This window comes from Porites lutea, chromosome 5, assembly GCF_958299795.1.
Source record: "Porites lutea chromosome 5, jaPorLute2.1, whole genome shotgun sequence".
In the NCBI taxonomy this organism is placed as follows: Eukaryota; Metazoa; Cnidaria; class Anthozoa; order Scleractinia; family Poritidae; genus Porites; species Porites lutea.
The window spans coordinates 5,866,521-5,885,285 of NC_133205.1; the positions used below are offsets into that span (position 1 = coordinate 5,866,521).

The 18,765-nt window shown below is 39.7% G+C and overlaps 3 protein-coding genes across 3 annotated transcripts; 2 read left to right on the forward strand and 1 right to left on the reverse strand.

Annotated features, from left to right (window-relative positions):
* Positions 1-1,105: 1,105 nt before the first annotated feature.
* On the forward strand, positions 1,106-3,176 carry LOC140936994 (uncharacterized). The gene has a single exon (XM_073386509.1). The coding sequence runs from the start codon at positions 1,106-1,108 to the stop codon at positions 2,786-2,788; it is 1,683 nt and encodes a 560-aa protein (XP_073242610.1). The 3' UTR covers positions 2,789-3,176.
* Positions 3,177-11,022: 7,846 nt separating this feature from the next.
* LOC140938865 (uncharacterized) lies at positions 11,023-12,775 on the reverse strand. Its single transcript, XM_073388391.1, has one exon. It carries the CDS (start codon positions 12,763-12,765, stop codon positions 11,071-11,073), a length of 1,695 nt encoding a protein of 564 aa, XP_073244492.1. The 5' UTR covers positions 12,766-12,775; the 3' UTR covers positions 11,023-11,070.
* Positions 12,776-14,401: 1,626 nt separating this feature from the next.
* On the forward strand, positions 14,402-16,297 carry LOC140937453 (uncharacterized). Its single transcript, XM_073387021.1, has one exon. It carries the CDS (start codon positions 14,468-14,470, stop codon positions 16,064-16,066), a length of 1,599 nt encoding a protein of 532 aa, XP_073243122.1. The 5' UTR covers positions 14,402-14,467; the 3' UTR covers positions 16,067-16,297.
* Positions 16,298-18,765: the final 2,468 nt, after the last annotated feature.

The following is an 18,765-nucleotide window of genomic DNA, read 5'->3' on the forward strand; positions in this document are numbered from 1 at the left end:
CTTATCGGAGAGCAAAGGTAACTTCCATGAACCGCACTTCCGACCAATGGACAAAATCCTTCCTAATCGATGTCAAAATATTATTAGAACCGTGATCCAGGCCTTAGAACAGAATTTAAAAAGGCTATCCTCCTTAATAGGCCCCAGGCCATTCTTCCCATACCATCACGCGAGCCGAGTACAGACGCCTGGGAACGAGGAAGGTAAGTACGAAACAAAAGCAAACAGGAAAACATGACAGCACTGATCTTAACAGCAACGAAAAAAATTACAAGAGTATGTAGAGAGAGGCAAAGCCTACAAAAATCGCGCGGACAGAAAATATATGTGTTAAGTCTAGAGCTTCATGATCGAGGTAACGGTCACTCAGCCTGTGTAGTCGTCTCTGCTTCCTTTCAGCCAAGCGGGGGAAGCAGAGGAGCTGAGGCGTACAAGGGCACGGGCCCGGGTCGGAAAAGGAGCAAAAATTTGAAGCGGGTGGGCAAGCTCTCCTTTCTTTCTCCGCCCCTCCCATCCCCACTGCTCCTCGCGCTTCTCCCCGAGTAGCCTGCGTGGCAGGCGTTAAAAGGGGAAGGGGAAGCGGGAAATTGTACGCGCGTGGTCTCGCGCCATGATTCCCTTCCCCTTCCTTTTCAAACGCCTGCCACGCAGGCTATTCCCCGAGTTTCTCCGTTTTTCCTGCTTCCTTCCCTTAGTCGTGCCGTTCCCAGAGTCTGAATGCCTAGAACCATGGGTGGCTTCATTATCATTGCAAAAGACCCGCTAAACTCATTGGTATCAGGCGCCCCTTGCGGCTAGGAGACACGTGGCTACATTCGCGGGCCGGTCTACCAGTTGACAGCCTGACATTTGTGATTGGTCATGTCTGCATTAGCCTTGTCCGGAGCCGAAATCGCCATTTTGTTCTTCATAGTCTCAGGCTATCCTTTTTGCATCTGAGTTTTAAAAAGCATGGCAATTCGCTTCTCACACACTCGCAAGACTATCATTCATTCTGTCTGGCTGCTTTTATTTCTTGAACGAAACTGCGCCCGTAATTTCCTTTGCAGCGGAATATTGTCGTACCCAGTGCTTTCTCGATAAATTTTTCTTGGAAAAGCAAGAGATGGCGTCTAACAGCGACATGGTTTCGGTTGCTGAACAGGAATTCAGTTGCCCGATCTGTTTGGATCTATTTGAAGAGCCGAAGTGTCTTCCAAACTGCGCTCATAATGTCTGCGGACGCTGCTTAGAAGGAATGGACAAGCTAGAAAACAACTCGATCGAATGCCCAGTGTGTCGAGTGGAGTCCATGATACCCAAGGATGGAATCGCTGCTTTTCCCAAGAATCATTTGTTAGTTCGATTGATTGAACACACTCCTGGACTCAAAGAGAAGCAGACTATAGAGGAAGTGATGAAAAATTGCAAACAGCAGTTAGAGGAAGCTAAATCCGCTATTAAAAGTATGGAAGTTCGCTTTGCCTGTGCCACGCGCGAAGTTGAGCAGACTAAACAAAGGGTTAAGGCTCTGGCCGAGTATGTTGTAACCATGGTGCGAGAGCAAGAACGGAAGATGCTTGAAGAAATCGATCAGAAATGGGATCAAAGTCAACCCGAGACGAAGTTTGAATCAAAAAAGGCTAGCAATAACGCTGTATGCGATAATGCCTCCAGCTGTATTCAGACGGTGGAAGACATTCTACATAATGGAGAATTGAGCGATCTTAAAGACCTCAAAGACGCTTTGGTGGAAGAGATGGGCTGTTTCTCAAGCTCCTTGAAAAAGAGTATAGCTGAGGTAAACCGTGAATTTGCAGAGCCCTTTGGTGTATCACTGACCGACACTGGATCAGTTGAAGGATTTATTGAAAATAACTGCTTGCTTGGTAAACTTACCATCAATACTGCTCCGGCTTCCTCTCATCAAGAAATTTCATCTGCCTCAAATGGCCCCTCTGTCGATTCTAAAACAAACATAGATTATTCAAGATGTGGATCTTTGATTCAGACTATAGACAGTTCTTCATGTGGAATAGCACAGTTTACACCACTATCAGTGGCAGTTTCTAGAAACACAGGTCATTTTGTAGCACTGGATGAAGAAATGAAGCGAGTTCTTATCTTTAATGAAGATGGGGAAGCCTTACATACCTTTCGCATCATGTATGGTGATCTCTGGGACATAGCAGTTTCAATTGAAGATGAGATCATCGTCGTAAATCGTGAAAGTAACCGCCTTTTGCATTATGACATGAATGGTAACTTTAGGAGAAAGTTTGTGACTACCCCTAAGGAAAATGTCAAGTTTACCTCACTATCTGTCGACTGCAGTAGTGGATGTCTCATTGTAACATCACACCCATCTTATTCTGAAAGTGAAGATGATACCTTGCCACGTGTTCTTGTGTACAGTCCCATGGGAGTTTTCACCATGTCATTTGGCGAAGGGAGACTTTCGTCCCCAGAAAAAGCAGTCTTCCTAAATGACAAGTACTTTGTGGTAGATTCTTCTCGTCAAAGTGTGGTAGTGTTTAACAAAGATGGGGAATTTCATAAAGAATTTGGTGGTGGTCAGTTGGAGTGCCCTTGTAGTATAGCAGCAGATTACAATACTGGAAGCCTTATTGTGTGTAACCGTGGTAACTGCACACTTCATATTTACAGCCAAAATGGAGAGCTTCTTCACCATTTCAGAACAGAACATTCTCCTGTACAGGTTGCCTTAAGCAAGAGCTATGACAATCTCTTGATTTGCTGTCAAGTTGAAGACAACAAAAAGAACATTCAGATGATAACGTATGTTTAACTTGAAGTGGCTCATTAGCACAAACTGGTCATCAATCGAGAATTACCATCATCAAACCCCACTGTCGTCAAAATGTTAAAGTGAACTTTTTCTATCAAGTTGAAGACAACAAAAAGAACATTCAGATGATAAAATGTGCTTATCTTGGAGTAGCTCATTAGCACAATTAACTGGTCAGTATTCAAGATTTACATGTTAGAACAGTTCTGATCAGGGTCATCCTTGCAACCACTGTTGTAAAGGAGAGTCTTGATTACCATCATCATCATCTTGATTACCATCATCAAGACGTTTAAAGTTAAAGATAACAACAAAAAAAACCATTCAGATGATAACATATGCTTAACTTGGTGTGACTCACTAGCAACTAAGACTGGCAATTGAAACTTATCAGCAGCATTTTTGCAACCACTGTTGTTAAGGACAGTCATAAAACCCCACCATCTTAAAACTGAAGGGTTGCTGTCATGTTGAAGACAACAACAAAAAATTTAGATGGTGACATATACTAAACTTAGCTAGGACTGGTACACATGCATTATGACATGTTAGAACTTTTGCAACCATTTCTGATTAAGATAGCCTATTACTGAAATGCTTTCATTCTTAAATTTGTACAAGTTTATAACAAAGATAAAAACTTCTGGAGACTTTTTATTATGCAACCCCATCCCACCCCCACTAGTAATCTGCCACACCCCTCATAAAAAACAACTCAACTCAGTTCAAAAATTATTTTTATCATTATCTACATAGCAGTCACTCCCTTTGCTAAAATGATGAAAATAATCTTTTGCAATTATGAAAGGAGGCGAATGTGGCCAGAAACTGCCTAGATTTTGGCAACATTTTGGGGGCTAAATTCTAGGCTATTGTACAAAAAAGCTGAGACGACACTTTTATCTGGGAGATGAAGTGACTACTGTATAACACTCTTAGATATTTAGCAGCTATCCAGGAAAGTTGTCATTAAAAGTTATGATATACTATAGTTACAAGGACAAAGGTAATCCCGGTGTCCAGAAGCTGTTTTTATATGCATGAAATAAAAACTATATAAAAATATTGTATTTCAATGCCCATAGGTGATTTTCTAGCATACATGTAGTTTTAAAGTAACTCCAGTGTTTGTACATTTTTAGATGTCCTTAGAAATGAACACGTTATTTTATTAATTAAATTTAACATACTAACATGTAGGGTTATTCAGTGTATGTAATGGTAATAATTAGCATTAGGAATATATCTTGAATCAATTGCACTTTCCATTTAAAGACACATTATACTGTAACATTTCCTTCAAGATTAAACACAAGTTTAATGACCCTTTAATTTCTTTATTTGATATTATAACCATTATTATTTTTATGCTGATTGAAGGCTAGTTTCACATAATAGAAGAGTGAACCTTCCTTGCTCTAGTATGATAATAGATCTATCACTGATATTTTGTTTCTTAAAACTTGTTCAATAAAAACAAACAAGTGAGATAAATAAAGAAAATATAAGTACATAAAACAAAGATAGGTACATAATTATAGGAACCAACCCCACGGCTAAAATTTGTTTCATGGCTCCTTATCAGGGTACCCAAATTTAAAATTCCCAAAGGGCTTCCCCAAAGCACTCCACCATTGGCACCATCTGTATGTGCTTCACTGGGAATTGTAAAGCAAATCTCTACAGTGACATCTAGTAAAGTATTCAAAAGTTAAAAAGCCCAAAAATGATGCAGTGCACATGCTTGGAAATGAACTTTTGCCATAGGGCCAAATCCTACAACATGAAGACCTGTCTTCTGGCGTAGAAGCTACTATGTGAGAGTAAAATTCGACCGTTTCTCCAATTTTTTGCAAATATCATTGGTTTTAAAACCTATCCTAGATTGTTTTTCACTATATCAAGAAAGTAAAGAAAGTATTTGATGCTTTTGGTTTTCCAGTAATTACGTCTTTCCTGTGTCTTACTAACAGTGAAAGCAAATGAGCAAGAAACCCAGTAATCACTGTTTGGGTGCCCCTTACTAAAAGGTGAAATTTGGTGGGCTATGGTGTACTCTCTCCAGGACTCTGGATCCAAGACCACTGTAATACAGGTCGCTGTAGCGATTTGCTTAAAGTCCCTATTATTTTATCCTTCTACTTTAAATTTTCTAGGGCACCCTGGCAAACACCTATGAATATATTCACAGGTGACATAAAGGTGCATATCAAAATTAATAATGTACCACTCCAAAGAGAAAAAAATTGAAACAATATCCTTGCAGCTAGTAATAATTGATTCTATAAAAGACAAAAGATTTAAAAGTTAAAACAAGATTTAAGTCTTATAGTATGATTACTGAAATAAAATGCCCTTTCAAAAAGGAAATCTTCATCTTAATGATTTCTGATTTTTGCCCATGAAATAATTTAATGGGCAAAAATCATTGCTTATAACCTTGTGGACAAAAATCACATGCAAACTTTATACACTAATTATTAGTATATCTCAGAATATTTAGTAATTGCTAGATAAGGCTAAGTATACCCTGAGGAATTATGCATATGCAGGAGAGTATTATCACACACACCACGACCTGCATAAAGTTAAACCTAATGTTATTGTGCAGTTCCAATATTATAGGGGGGAAGTACTCCCTTATATAAGCCATATAGTATAAAAATGGGTATAGACTTTGCCTATGTTGGTCAGTAATGGGCCGTTGACATATTCACTTTCCCTGCTTAACGTCAACTGGAAGTTTAGGGGGGAGGGGATAAGGCAGTGGAGGTAATCAGTCAATCATTAATAGGACTTTGAACTGGGTAAGTTTTGTTTGTTTGTTTGTTCATTTGGTTACATAAACTGACAGAATGGTTGGAAAATTACTAAATTGGCTTTGAAAGAGCATATTTTTGTAGGTAATCTATTACTTGAATAGACAAAAAAGTTCTATGTCTCTGTAAATGGGCACCTCAGTCATAACAGACCATGTTACAGTTGTGGGCTTAGTATCCTAGCCTTCGAGTGAACAAGAGGATTAAGTTAACCTTGTTTTGATACGAACCTCTCTCCTTTTCTTATGGATATTATGCTTACAAAATACTACTAGTTAGCATAAGAACAAATGACTTACATAAAAAAGCAAGAAGGGTTGTATCAAAACAAGGTCAACGCCAAACTCATTTTCACCTGTAACTGTAAAATGGGCTATTATATTAATTTTAGTGAGGAGTAAACACCTACAGTATCACTCCTCAACCTCAGCTGAATACACTCAAGTGATGCAAATATACTTGTAAGAACTGACAAAGTATCCAACAAAATAATTATAACTGACAAGAATGTGCCAAGACCAGTATGGACAAGCCAGTGCAAACTAGCAAATTTTCCCGAAACTTGGTGACGGCAATTTGAATGGGCTCTTCTCCTGTATCAAAAGAATCCAGAAAATCCCCACTTTGGTTGTAAACAAGCACCTCGGAATTTGATGTGTCACTTATCAGAAGATTTCTATTATTATGGTCAGCAGTTATGCCAGATGGCATTCCTAACTCATAGCCACCAAGAGTATCAACTACAGAACCACTTTTGTCAAATACTAGCACTTCCTCTCGTTCAGAATCTGCTACATAAAATTTACCATTCAAAAACACTGCCCTTTTTGGTGAGACGAGTTCATCTTCACCAAATGACAAGGTGAGGTTTCCAGATGAGGAGTAAACAAGAATGCATGGCGAGGTTTCACCTTGATACTCGTGACTATAGTATGGCCTAGAGGAAATGATGTACCGTCCATGAACATCAACTGTCAATGAGGTGAATTTTACATTTTCTTTAGAAGCAGACATGACTTTCTTGTGGAAATTCCCAAAATAGTCATAATGTAAGAGGCGGTTTCTTTCACGATTTAAAACAACTATTTCATCTTCACTTGAAAATGCAATGTCAAAGAGGTCACCGTATCTCACGCGAAAACTGTTCATGATTGCCCCATCCTCGTTAAATATGTGTACATACTTATTTTCTCTATCCAAAACTGCAAAGTCTCCAGAATGTCTGGAAGCTGCTACTGAAAAAGGCTCAAAATCTTCTTTCCCACATGAAAAACTGTCTATACGTTGAATCAAGGTGCCGGAACTTGGACATTCTTCAACTCCTGATACTACAGCTGGTATTGGCTTGACTTCAGTAACTGTCCATACTGAAGGGACACAAGCTGTGAGAATATTTCGAGGAGTTTCAGCTTGGTCAGTGATTTTAAAACTGTTTATGCTAAGTTTACCAAGTGAAAACTCCTCATCAATGAACTTCTCAGCTAAGTCAGTGTTAGTCAATGAAATATCGAAGGGCTGTGTAAATTCACCATTTGCCTCCAACATCCGCATCTCCAAGCACTCGCTTAAATCATTTACCTGTTCAGCCAAAGCATCCTTAAGGTCTTTAAGATCCTTTAATTCTCCATTTTGTATGATGCCTTGCACAGTTTCAATGCATTCAGTCGCATTTTCACATAATTCCATGGCACTGGATTGCAGAGTCTCGTATATTCCTTCATCTTGATCATATCGTGAATTGATTTCATCAAGCATTTTTTGTTCTTGCTCACGTGCCGTCTTAACAACTCCTTCCACCAAAGACTGTATGCGCTGCTTCATCTCATCACGTTTTGTTTTGCTATTAACATAGCGCTTCTCCATCTCTGTGAGAGAATCTTTAGCCCCTTGCAGCTTTTCCTTGCAGCGTTTCACAGCTTCTTTGAGATAACGTTTTTCTTTTCGTCCAGGTGATTGCTCGATCAATCGAACCAACAAATGATTCTTTGGAAAAGCTGCGACTCCACCCTTCGGAATAACAGACTCGACTCGACAAACCGGACATTCGAGAACGTTGTTTCTTTTCTTTTCCATCCCTTGTAAGCACTGTTGACATACATTATGAGCACAGTTTGGGAGGCATTTGGGTTCTTCAAAGTCCTCAAAGCAGATGGGACAACTGATTTCATGTTCAACTGCCGAGACCAGATCATGTTGGATGGATGTCGCCATTTTGTTTTCTTTTTCGCAGCGTAAACGCATGCGGGCTCACAGGACGCTTACGGACTCTGGGTACGAGAATGGGTTCTTTCTGGGCGCGATCCATTCAACCAAAATTTCCGGAAATTTCGGTCCAAAACTCAATGGATCGGTTCGGTCCAACCGGAAAAGTTTCGAAAAAACGGGTCCACCTTTTGAGGTGGACCACTTTTCCCGGTCGGACCAGTTGGAATTTTGGTTGAATGGATCGCGCCCTCTGTATCTCTGTAATCTGCGTTTTTTCCCTCTTGGGCCAAAGAAGCAAAGAAGCAAAAAAAAAATAATAAAATAACGCCTGATCTCAGGTTAGTTGACTGATTGACGGATGGCTGCTGCCTGCAACTCAAAACCTCTAATCCCCGGCAGGGGGTGGAGGGGGGGGAGGGGTACTTCCTTATAAGAGGCTAATGGGGATGTGCCGCTGGGCGCTGAATGGGGTCGCATTTTCACGACTGGATTGACTATAATGGGGTCGCATTTTCAATAGTGCTACTAGAATGGGGTCTCACATTTTCGGATTTTTTGGGGTAAGACAGTTCTTCATATTTACGGTTAAGGGATGATTGCCGCAGTTTCAGGAGAGGGCTAGGACCTCCCGCAACTCCTGCTGTCCTGCAAGCAACATGGAGAGCTGGGAAGCCTGCAAAGCAGACGTATTTTGCAGTGCGTTCAAACTGACCGAGAGTTGGAACGAGTCACAAAATGATTCCAACAAGGGATGTACCTCTAGGTAGTACTATTTCTTGACACGCTTTTTGACCACGTGTCCCAGGTAAGAAATTCAATTCCTTTATCACGAAAAAAAAATCATTTTACCTCCATTTTTACAATTCATCTACATATATGAATAGAAATATCCCCGAGGTGACATCTCGCAAAATTCCAAAAAATAAATAAATAAATAAATATGTAAAATAAAAAATTAGAAAAAAATAGGTTAAAAAATCAGCGGATCAGCCAGTCTTAATTTTCCCCTTTCAAGTCCTTTAGCTGCTCCTTTTCATTGTAAACCTACACAAAATGAGGTCCCAACACCGAAAGGTGTCATAAAAGAAATTTACGCCGCATTGCATGACTTCTCTTGGACTACAAAAGCAACAAAATTAAAAAAAGAAATGATCAACGACTTCTAAAACTACTAGGTTAAAAGTGATCGATGTTGCTAGTTTCTACAAGGCCTTAAAACGAAATAAAGCAATTTAGATAATAAAAACGGTACAGGAAAGACTCAGGCTGTTTTTAATCATGGACTAGCTTCAAGCTTTCTAGAAGATTCATTTTTGACCAAGATTATGCAATACTGGACCACATTAAATCATGAAAACAACTTAGATTTCACATCTTCCCAGATATGGTATAACTCTCTTTGAGAATTGACAATAAACCAATCTTCTATTGATCTTATGGGCTCCTGTCTTAGGTCACCACAGAAGCAAAGGATTTGGATAATATGTTAAATAAAAAAGTAAACACTTTCAGACAATCATTAATTTTTTAGTTTTAGTAGTACTATTAAACTGTTTTTGAAACATTTTATACATATGAGTACCCAAACTTTACCAGCTAACAAGACAACATTCAATTCCAAATTTAATTCTAAGACTAACTTCCTATAATACTATAAGCTTAAGCCTAGATGACATTCACCAATGCATTATGCAAAACACTACTTTAACAAAACCCATTACCTTCTTGCCATGCCCATCTGTCTTAGGCTAATAATTATTGATAGTATTGTTAATCTATTATTCCATCACCTTCTTCTCATTGCTGGACATGTATTTACAAATATAAATAAAACAACAGCACTCCCTTGAACACATGCTTTGTTGAAAACAAATGGGGCTTGAAGAGGGGACTCCCACATAATGCAGTGTTTTGTTGGTGCCCAAAAAAGATTAGCAATACATTATGGCTTTCATTTTATTGATCATCACAGATCCTAAAAATGCAACACTGCCGGGTAAGCCATATAAATATTATATTTCTTAGTTGTTTCACTTGCTACATAATTTTCTTCACTGGTATTGTCTTTAGAGTGAACTAAATAATACATTATACCAAAAATTCTAACTAAGTTAGATTTCCATTTCACTACAGAGCACAGGGCTCAAAGTCAACTTTTGAGTGCACTTGCAAAGTTTTGCTAGTAACATTTTTTTTCCCAAGCAAACTGGTGAGACCACTAGCAAATTCTTTCCCTTTGTTTGGGAGACATGCATGATTCTAACTCGCAAACGTTTGCTAGTGGACATTTTTTTCACTCGCAGATTATCAAAATCACTCGCAGTTTGCGAGTTAATGCGAGCGTTACTTTTGAGCTCTGAAGCAATAATTATGTTAACTACTTTTCTTTCTCTTTCTTTCTAAAATATGTATACATTGTTTACTGGTAAGTGTATTCACATTTTTAACAAAAAAACGTAGAAGAGGCTACAGTTGAAAGATTTCAATGCATTAGAACTATGCACAGTGGTCTCTTCACTATTTCAGTACAGACAGCAGAGTAACAGGACTGGTAGATTCTTCCACTTGAAAAAGGTGAATATTCTTTGCCCCTATTACCATGCAAACCTGCTATTTTTATGATCAGCTTTACCACTACTCTATTTATTATATTAAATTTGTAGGTGAATTATTCTTATATGAGATATATCCCGCGTGATAGTGACAATGATTGTGTTTTACTTAGTTAATACTATTCACCTCTCTGACAGTACAGAAAGTTATTATCTGCATTTCCAACTTACCGTGTGGCACAAAATCTTTGCCAGAGATTATTTTTGTGGATTTGGCAATTTTTTGTGATTTGCAGGAACTAATTTTTGAGATAAGAACAGAATTTAAGTTAGATATTATTTTACTAAAAGTAAATTTTTGCTGGAAAAAATTTTGCAGTAATTTTTTTGGCCGGAAAAGAATTTTGCAGATTGCTGGAAAAATCGCAGAAATAAGAACCCGCCACAATTTGGTGCCACACAGTACCAGTAGTCTTACCAACAAAAGTTAATTATTTTCTGAATACATCATCAAAACAAGTGCAGGATTGTATTGTTTTGAGACAAAAAAAGTCCCCACAAACATGACTTACGATAATATTATAAATTATACCTAGCCCACTGACATGACCTTTCCATACAAAATTCTTACAGTGACATTTCTTTGTTGGATCAAAGCAAGAGACCAGAAATCCACGACATCAAAGCACGTAGCAATAACACTCATTCAACAGTAGGTGAGCATTTCTACATATCCATTTTCATCATCATCCTGAAAACAAACAAGCAAACTCTTGAAATTCTTAGTAAAAACTATATCTGTAGGTTTCTTCCCTGTTTGAAAACAATGTAGTTGCTGTCCAGCTTGGCTGTAAATGTGAACTGTGTCGATGTCACCTACGACAAGGGTACCATTGCTGTAATCAGCTGCGATACCAGATGGTGATTTCAGCTGTTCATCCTCAAAAGTCTTTATAAAGGAACCAGTTTTGTCAAAAACTTTGACTCTACCATCACAGTGAGCTGAGTCTATGACATAGAATCTACCATTCAAGAACACTGCTTTTTTAGGACTGCTAAGGTATTTTTCACCAAATGACATGGTTAGATTTCCAGATGGTCTGTAAACAAGGACACAAGGCACAGCATCATCCTCTGTTTCATCGTCATAAATTGGGTATGAAGTGATTATGAAACGGCCATGAACGTCAACTGAACATGACGTAAATTTCACGTTTTCCTTGGGAGCAGACACACCCTTTTTCTGAAAATTTCCTTTCATATCATAATGTAACAGACGGTTTTTGTCACGATTCAAAACGACTATCTCATCTTCATTTGAAACTACAACATCCCAAAGATCACCATGTTTAATACGAAACTTGTTTAACTTTTTCCCTGCTTCAGTAAAGGTATGCACAAACTTTGTGTATTCATCCAGTACCACGATGTCACCACAATCTCTGGAACCTGCCACAGAAAAGGCATCAAAATGAGAAGTACTTCCTATGCGTTGAATCAAGGATCCACATCTTGAATAATCTTTCACGTTTGATGTTGTCGCTGGTTTTGGCTTGAATGCTTCGCAGGATGGTGCAGCAAAAGCTATTGGAGTATCCTGAGGAGTTGCAGCTTGATCAATGTTTATATTCAGTTTACCAAGTGAGAACTCAACATCAATGAACTCCTGAGCTAAATCAGTGTTGGTCAATAAAAGTTCGAGGGGCTCTTTAAATTTACCATTTGCTTCAAAAATGCTTACGTTCAACCTCTTGCTTAAATCATTTATCGTTTCAGCCAAACTTTCCTTGCTGACTCTAACTATCTCCAATCCTCCATTTTGTATGATGACTTGCGCGCTTTTGATGCGATTGGACGCATCCTCACACAATTTCGCAGTTCTAGATTGCAGAGTTTCGAAGGTTACTTCATTACGATCATTTGTCGCTTTGATTTCATCAAGCATTTTCTGTTCTTGTTCACGTACCGTTTTAACAACTTCTTCCGCCAAAGATTGTACACGCTGCTTCATCTCATCACATTTTTTTTTGCTATAAATGTACCGCTTTTCTATCTCTTTAAGAGCGCCTTTAGCCCCTTGTAGCTCTTCTTCGCAGCTTTTCACAGCTTCTTTAAGATAAAGTTTTTCTTTTCGTCCAGGTGATTGCTCGATCAATCGAACCAACAAATGATTCTTTGGAAAAGCTGCGACTCCACCCTTCGGAATAACAGACTCGACTCGACAAACCGGGCATACGAGAACGTTGTTTCTTTTCTTTTCCATCCCTTGTAAGCACTGTTGACAGACATTATGAGCACAGTTTGGGAGGCATTTGGGTTCTTCAAAGTCTTCAAAGCAGACAGGACAACGGATTTCATGTTCAACAGCCGAGACCAGATCGTGTTGAATGGATGTCGCCATGTTGCTTTTCTTTCGCCTGAAATGAGGTCTTCTCTTCCAAAGTGAACAGGATACCCAAGTCGTCGTACCCAAGCTTTAGACTGGTCGTGAGAATCCGAAACTGAATCTAAAATGGTTCAGGAATAGACTCTCAATGCTGTAGCTCATCGCGGCTCTTGCACTCATGTAGACTATTAGCCGAATACCGAAGACAAGACGGGAGGAAGTGCATTTCATCGAAACTAACCTGAGTAACAGGTTACACGTTGGAGAGAAAAAACGGAGGAAACGCGCTTCCGCTCCCCTCGCGTGCCCTTCCCTTGCGTACCCCCAGTTATTTCCTGCGCCCATTCCAAGAGCCTACTACGCGGGCTTGGAAGCTGGATCTTGTTGAATGACAACAGTCAGTCCTTCACAAAATTAAGCTAAAAACGTTTTTCGTTGAAAAATCTGCAACAAGGGGACAAGCAGTGTCCCACAAGCAATTCCACTTTTATCGAAAACGACCAAATCACAATTCCAAGGAAGTACGCCATTTGCATTTCATAGTCCTTTCCATCGGTACCAATCAGATGTAATCCAAGAACTCCAAGCAGTCCATTGTAGATCTGTACATCTAACGGTAGGGGGGGGGGGGGGGTACTTTAGGACGTTTTGGGTGGGGATGTGCCACTGGAACCCTGGAACCGTTAGCCTATACCAGAGTTAGTTAGGGTGAATTTTGCTACCCTATACTTGACTAAACTCCGCAAATCCCCCCTATCCTAGAGTAGCTGTTTTACAGAAACAACTGAGGTCACTAGCACAGTCCAGCCAAAACAAAATCGATTTGATTTTTTCATATTCTTGAGTGGCAATTCCTGGTTTCCTTAGTCTAGACTAAACTCTTCAGCCAATTGATCAGTTTAAATGGAAAATGATACCCTCTTCTAGACCCAAACTCTCTGATTTGTATACCCTATCCCAGGGTAAACTGCTTGAAAACCATATCCTTCACAGAGGCACATACCTATATAGCCCATATATGGCAGTACTCTCCCAGGCTAAAACCTTGAAGTTTTCTCCGTCTTCTCTGTGGCCCTCATTATATACAAAAAAAAAACTGGCAAAGAATCGAAAACAGCAGCTTTAGCATTACTGATATTTCGAACGGCCAACCCGTCACGCCTTGTTCGGAAGGATCATTCAAAACCTCTCAGACAGACGCATCTTTACAGCTATATAAACCAAGTATTTAAATTGATTACTTATAACAAAAGTTTAATAAAGGTTTCTAGGTCAATAGCGATATTGAATGGCAAATGACCACCGTTTCCCGATATAATGGAAACTCGCTTGACGTTTTGCAACATTAGCATATGCTTATCTGTACACGACCGGTAAAGGTATCACGCGCAGGTCTGAATATTGGAAGAGCAATATGGCGCGACCAGCAATTTTCATCGTCGGTTACAAAGTTAGGAAAACTTACTGGTTGTGGATCTAGGAGTGTCCTCCCTATTTTAAGACTAGAACTGAACCCAGGTATGTATGGCCGTGACCCTTTCGAGGATAGGTCCGGGCAAGATTATGTCACGCGTTACTACATGGTTGGTGAAGTACACAATACAACATGAAGTAGTAACCTACTTCCGGTTTACCCTCTAAGAATATACTTCGCTCCTTTTGACAAAGAGAACCTTAACTGCACTCGCGTTTGTCTTGACAAGAAAGCATCGACATTATGGAGGCCTCTGTAGTCGATGCTTTTGAAAATGAACTCAGTTGCCCCATATGTTATGAGGACTTTGAAGAACCAAAGTGTCTTCCAAACTGCGCTCACAATATCTGTCAGAATTGTCTTGAGAAAATGGCAAAGAGAAAAAGGAAGGTAATCGAATGCCCCGTTTGCAGAGTCGAGTCTGATATTCCGAAGGGTGGAGTCGCAGCGTTTCCAAAGAATCATTTGTTAGTTCGATTGCTGGAGAATACCGCACTAAAAGAGAGAAAGTCTATAAAACACGCTCTAGAAAACTGTAAATTAAAAATGGAGAATGCTAAAGCAGACCTTAAAGAAACTGAAGACTTCTTTGCCACCGCTAAAAGTCAGGTCGAAGAAACGAAACAGAAGATCAAGTCTCTAGCGGATCAAGCTATTTGTATGGTACGTAAACAAGAAAAGCAGATGTTTCATGAAATTGATCAAAGATTACGCGATAATTTAAACGAGGGAGCTTTCGCAACGCATAAAATGAACACTTTAAAACTGTGTGATAGTGCTAGCAGTTGCGTGCAAGCCACACGAGAAGAACTACAAAATGGCAGGATGAGCGTCAAAGACTCGTGCGAAGATTTGGTTAAGAAGTTGAACAATTTCTCCACAGCTTTGGATACAAGGATGGTCTGGGCAAAATGCGAATTCAAACAGTCTTTCGAAGTGTCACTGACAAACTCTGACTCATTGGAGAAATTCGTGAGTGAAAAGAAGAGTTTGATTGGAGAGCTTAACATAACCACATCAACACCAGCTGCTCCGAAACTGTTAAAGTATTCGAGATCAGGTTCTTTGATTCAGATTATAGACAACCACTGCGTACATGGGACAACACAGTTCTCCCCATTTTCAGTGGCAGTGTCTAGACTTGATGGCCACTTTGCTGTGTTGGATGTGGGTGGAGAAATGAAGTATGTGCACATTTTCAAAGAAAACGGAGAGCCCTTGAGCAAATTTTGCATCAAGCAGGGTGACCCCTGGGATGTTGCCCTTTTGAAAGGCATTGAAGTGGTTGTCTTAGATCGTGAAAGCAATCGTCTGTTATATTTCAATTTGTATGGGATTGTAAATAGTAAGAAAAAATCTTTAACTGCTCCTCCTCCAAAGAAAGTGAAGTTTTCATCCTTATCAGTTGATTTAAATGGCTATATTATCATCTCATCATGCCCATGCTTTGATGAAACCGATACCCTGCCATGCATTCTTATTTATAATCCATCTGGAGAACTTGTGTCATTGGTAGGGGAAGGGATTTTGGTGACACCTGAGAAGGCAGTATCTCTAAATGGTAAATACTTTGTGGCAGACTCCAGCAAGCAAAGTGTGATAGTATTCAACAAAAAGGGTTGTGTTATCAGAACAATTAGAGGTTCACAGCTGGCAATTCCATCCTGTATTGCAGTGGACTATTCTAAACAGCATCTTCTAGTTAGTGACAGTGGGAATTCTACAATACAAATTTACAACCAGCAGGGTGAAAAGCAGTGTTGGTTTCAAACGGAACATGCGCCAATCGGAGTTGCATTCACTAAAGATAGTGAAAATATGTTGATTTGCTTCAGTTCCTGATAGAACTGTTTTTGAGAAATTGTAAATGACAAAACTAGGAATGTGTTCGAATAACTTGAACTAGTTGCAAAATATTAAGACATCACGTCTTTACCACATTCGACGCACGTAAAATGTAAAAATGTTCTAGAAGTTTTAAAATCCTGGAAATATATTTCGCTCTTCGAGCCTCGTCAGTCCGGCGAGGCTCGAGGAAAAAATATGTCTTTTTTGCAAGAATTTCAACTGATAGACCTGATGGCAAAGATAGTAAACTGGTGACATATCGCCACATGCAAGGGAATACAACACATTCTTGGATTCTACATTCCACGCCTTGAATTCCCCATTCCAGGTTCGGAATTTCAGAGTTTAGTTTTGGTGCACTAAATTCCAGTCCTCACCCATGAATATTTACTAGGGAGCTTAAGAAACTACGACGACGACGACTACAACAACGTCAAAAAACAATTGGTTTTATAACCAAAACAACAGCTCTGCACGTGCATCACGCTTTTTAGTACATTTCCTTGACGTCCACTGCACGACTTCGATGTGAAATCTCCCAATGCGACGTTTTATGGAGGACGTGGACATACGAAGACAAATTTTCCTTTCCCTATTTGAACATGGATAATACCCTTAAGAATTCAACTCTAAGAAAAGTGGCCTACATTTGACGAATTGAGCGGTTCAGACGCGATATTGTTTGAAAGCACGCAAATTCCTTTTTTCTAAATTTTTCAGTTTCACTGCCGTAGTCGTCGTAATAGCTTAAGCTCCCTACTTTCTTTAATCGCCATGGTCTGAATAGGAATTCACACTGCACAAAAAGTATGGCGCAAAACCTATCCTATATATATGATGCGCCATCCGTCACGGAAATCGCACCAAAATCCCCGTTCTTGTGTGTGAACGGAAACCCTATCCGGTATGATTCTCGTGCGGCGTAAAAAATATCCTGTGTGGTGGAAACATAACCTGAGGGAGGTTGTATGATACAACACAGTACAACCACCTATAAACGGTTTCTCATTCTTCTTTTATTAAATTCCGGCTGTTCGTTAATCAATTTAACCATGTACCATTTTCTACCCTATCCTATTTTTAAACAAGTTTCATTTTCAGTTGCAAATGACATGAATCAAGATTTTACAGCCCTATCAGTTCTCTTCGTAGGCAAGTTACTTGGTTTTCTTATGTAGAGACACCGTTTGGAAGCCAGGGATGCTGCAGATAGGGGTACGTCAAACGACCGTTGTCATATCGCATCCGATTTTTGCGCTTTAATTTGCGACTTATGTCTTTTTTGTAGAAATTGTAGTATTTCTCAACGAGTTTAGAAGCATTGGGATCGGACAGCTGTGAATAGTAATCAAATAACGTGTCGTAATGAAGGGTACCAAAAATAAAGGCGACTTGAAACCGCATCTGGAGAAAGAACAGGAGATAAAAAGTTAGACTAACCACGTAGTTTATTTACGAGGAACGCGTCCCGAAAAAGACAGCGCTCATAAAAAGGAAAAGGGGATGTTTGTCGGAAATTAGTAGCCCGCCTTCAGGCCATATGCTCATGACTACAGGGAAATTGATCTCCTTCGATGAAGTCACCACAAATTTGGTAGCCAGCTCCCGCAAATGCTCGGTAATGGGACATAAGAGACGTAACAACCGTGAAAACGCGGGAATTTTATCAATCACGATAAGTTTTTCGCACAAGTCATCAGAACATTTTGGGGGTTTTAATTAGTTGCGCTTTGGACTGAACCAATGATTATTGATTAACGCACTTGCCTACGATACGTTGCCATTAGGTCAATTGAAGACGCCAAATTCTCCAGGTGGTACGCGCGTGTCGTTGTAAATCTTTGTTGGTATAAGGGGAGTGAATGCCCCATAGTCAGGTACTGGAAAGTTCACAGCGCTATGCTTTACACTCAGTAACCATAGCAACTTGGATAGCATGATAATTAGCTCTCTCTTGGTTCTCAAGGCGTCTGGGAAGTAACGTAACGAGAGTTAAGTGGCCGCTACAAGGGTGAATTTCCACTGTCGCGTAATTTTATAGTGCACATACCCGCGTAAAATTCACGTGCGTAAAAAGTAAAATAGAGGCCATGTATGAAAGACCGCGCATAAACGTTAACGTAAAAGTTGAGCGAGGTTTAACTTCTGCGTTTGCGCGCGATCATCCATATATTGCCTCTCATGTGTCGTTGCGAGATGCCAGAAATGGGAAATGTCAGGTGATTAATGTCATCATTAGTGTGTTTAAGCTGCCTGCTTGATTTGGGCAGGCAACGATCTGATTGGTGAAAAGAGGCAATAACATACCCACGTGTCCAGCCGTTTTTTCGGGGAGGAGCCATAGCTCCTTTTCCGAACAGTGGCTGGTAATCGAACCAATCATGTTTGTGTAACAGTTACTCAAACATCGAAAAATGCCAGCGATTTTCTCAGGCTTAAGTACTCTTAACCCTGACGCCTTGAAAAATAACATCCAGCACGTTTGTGAAAGGGATGACTTTGTTAGATACTCACATGTTAACGTAGTCTCTTGCCATTTAAAACGTTACTTTGTTATACATTAACCTGCCGTCGTCGCGATATGGAAAATACGGTAGCATTCTCCTGTCATCTAAGCCGCGTGTTTGTTAAGTGCAATCTTTCTTTTTTCTTTTCATAACTTATTAATGAAGTAAGATTACTCTCAAGATTGT

Bases quoted from the DNA above. Each gene is read 5' to 3' on its own strand.
- LOC140938865 (XM_073388391.1), bottom strand. From the start codon at position 12,765: ATGGCGACATCCATTCAACACGATCTGGTCTCGGCTGTTGAACATGAA.
- LOC140936994 (XM_073386509.1), top strand. From the start codon at position 1,106: ATGGCGTCTAACAGCGACATGGTTTCGGTTGCTGAACAGGAATTCAGT.
- LOC140937453 (XM_073387021.1), top strand. From the start codon at position 14,468: ATGGAGGCCTCTGTAGTCGATGCTTTTGAAAATGAACTCAGTTGCCCC.